The following is a 1,626-nucleotide window of genomic DNA, read 5'->3' as shown; positions in this document are numbered from 1 at the left end:
AGAGCTGCTAGATCTCGGGACGGCGATAGCTCCTCCACCGGCGAACGGCTCCCGCTCCGTTCTGCTTCTCTCCTCTTCCTGGTTCCGTCCGCACACCATCGCCCTTTCTCCCCTCCCCTTTTCGCTTTCTCGCCCGAACCGCGAGTCGAGATAAAGCATCGTTCGCGCGCTCCTTCTTTATTATCCCTGCCCTCCCTATTTCGGTCACGAGAGATTCGTTACGAAGCGAAACGCTAATCGATCGGGCGTATCGAGAGTTAGTTTTCGAGAAGAATGCAGCAATACGAGCATAAGTACGTAGAGTAACATCGGAGAGAATAAAATATCGTATTGGCGATAGTCACGCGAGTTGTGTATATACGTATATATATATATATACATACCTCGGTCGGTAGCGATGACGGGAATCTCTAGATAGGGAGCGGTTTCCCTGTCCAACGGTGTTCTGACGCAAATGTCCCCGGTATCGCTGCGTACCATCAGCTGTTCGCTTTCCATTCTTCCCGCGGCTAACGTGTAATTCACCATGGCGTTCACACCGCAATCCGGATCCGTAGCCCGCACCTGAAACAAAATCCACGTATGCAAATTAATCGATCGTGAATAGCGTCGAGTAAACGAAATCGTTTGCAATCTCGAACGAGAGATTTCTCGAGATAGAAACAACTTTTCTTTCTCTCTCTCTCTCTCTCTCGTAATCAGCGGAAACGACGTACATGGTTCGATGGAAAAAGCGTCGGATCGGTTTTTCTTTCGTCGGAAATAGTCGTACGGTCGATTAAGTCGGATCGATCGGCCGATGATAGGTAATTGGCTTAGATCGGGCGGGGGTTAAAGGAGGAAGAGGGAACTCGTAAATTCAAAGCGAAAGCGGAAGGTAATTTGCAGCGTGGTAGCCGGTGTTGGGTACCGATCGTCTGAAATCGAATGGGGGAGGGAGGGGGAAAATGGCGACGCGAGTCCCGCGAACGATAATGAACCCTTTAACCGAGCCGGAGCTGCTTTAATGACAGTTTAAAGTTTCTTCTCGCGTTCGGGCACGTAATCGCGACGGGCATCTAGCCGTCGTCGCGGGTGAAATCGTTCGAACCGCCCATGTTCGACGAGAACGTGGAATCGCGAGATCCGATTGCGATCACGACTCGATGATCGATTACCTCGTTACGTGGCTGCTCGTGTCGTCGCTACCAATCGTTTCCACGCCATCCTATATTTTTACACGGATAACCGCGCCAGAGAATCGTAACGGAACGGACAACTCGGTAATTAAGCATCTTACGGAACACTTTGAGAATTCTACTGTTATCCGACTATCTAAGCTCGTTTCCCGCGACGACGAACGAACGACCGAGCATGCCTACCAACCTATGTGCGCGTATATAGAGAAAGATTCCGGAGCGGAAGGAGGGGGAGGGAGAGAGAGAGAGAGAGCGCGGACGAAGGCTCGAGTGGAACGAAGAGAGAGGGAAGATAATAAAGCGGGAGTCCACGAAGAATGATTTACTGGCAACCTGGTGGAATAACTTTCCCGCCAACACTGTTGCCACCTTCAAGAGGCATTGCATGCATCGTTTCTTGCGGCGTGGAGCGAACGAGCGAGGCAGAAACAAAGAGAGAAAGACGAAG

The 1,626-nt window shown here is 50.9% G+C and overlaps 1 protein-coding gene across 1 annotated transcript in view; it reads right to left on the bottom strand.

Annotated features, from left to right (window-relative positions):
* The window catches only part of LOC102674203 (protein dachsous-like), a 160,099-nt gene that overhangs the window by 12,433 nt on the left and 146,040 nt on the right, over window positions 1-1,626 (bottom strand). The window contains exon 3 of the mRNA XM_031508581.1: window positions 384-564. Within this exon, the coding sequence (XP_031364441.1) occupies window positions 384-564 (181 nt within the window). The remainder of the gene's footprint in view (window positions 1-383; window positions 565-1,626) is intronic.

This window comes from Apis dorsata, unplaced genomic scaffold (genome assembly GCF_000469605.1).
Source record: "Apis dorsata unplaced genomic scaffold, Apis dorsata 1.3 scaffold_92, whole genome shotgun sequence".
In the NCBI taxonomy this organism is placed as follows: domain Eukaryota; kingdom Metazoa; phylum Arthropoda; class Insecta; order Hymenoptera; family Apidae; genus Apis; species Apis dorsata.
This window is presented reverse-complemented; position numbering and strand designations above follow the sequence as displayed.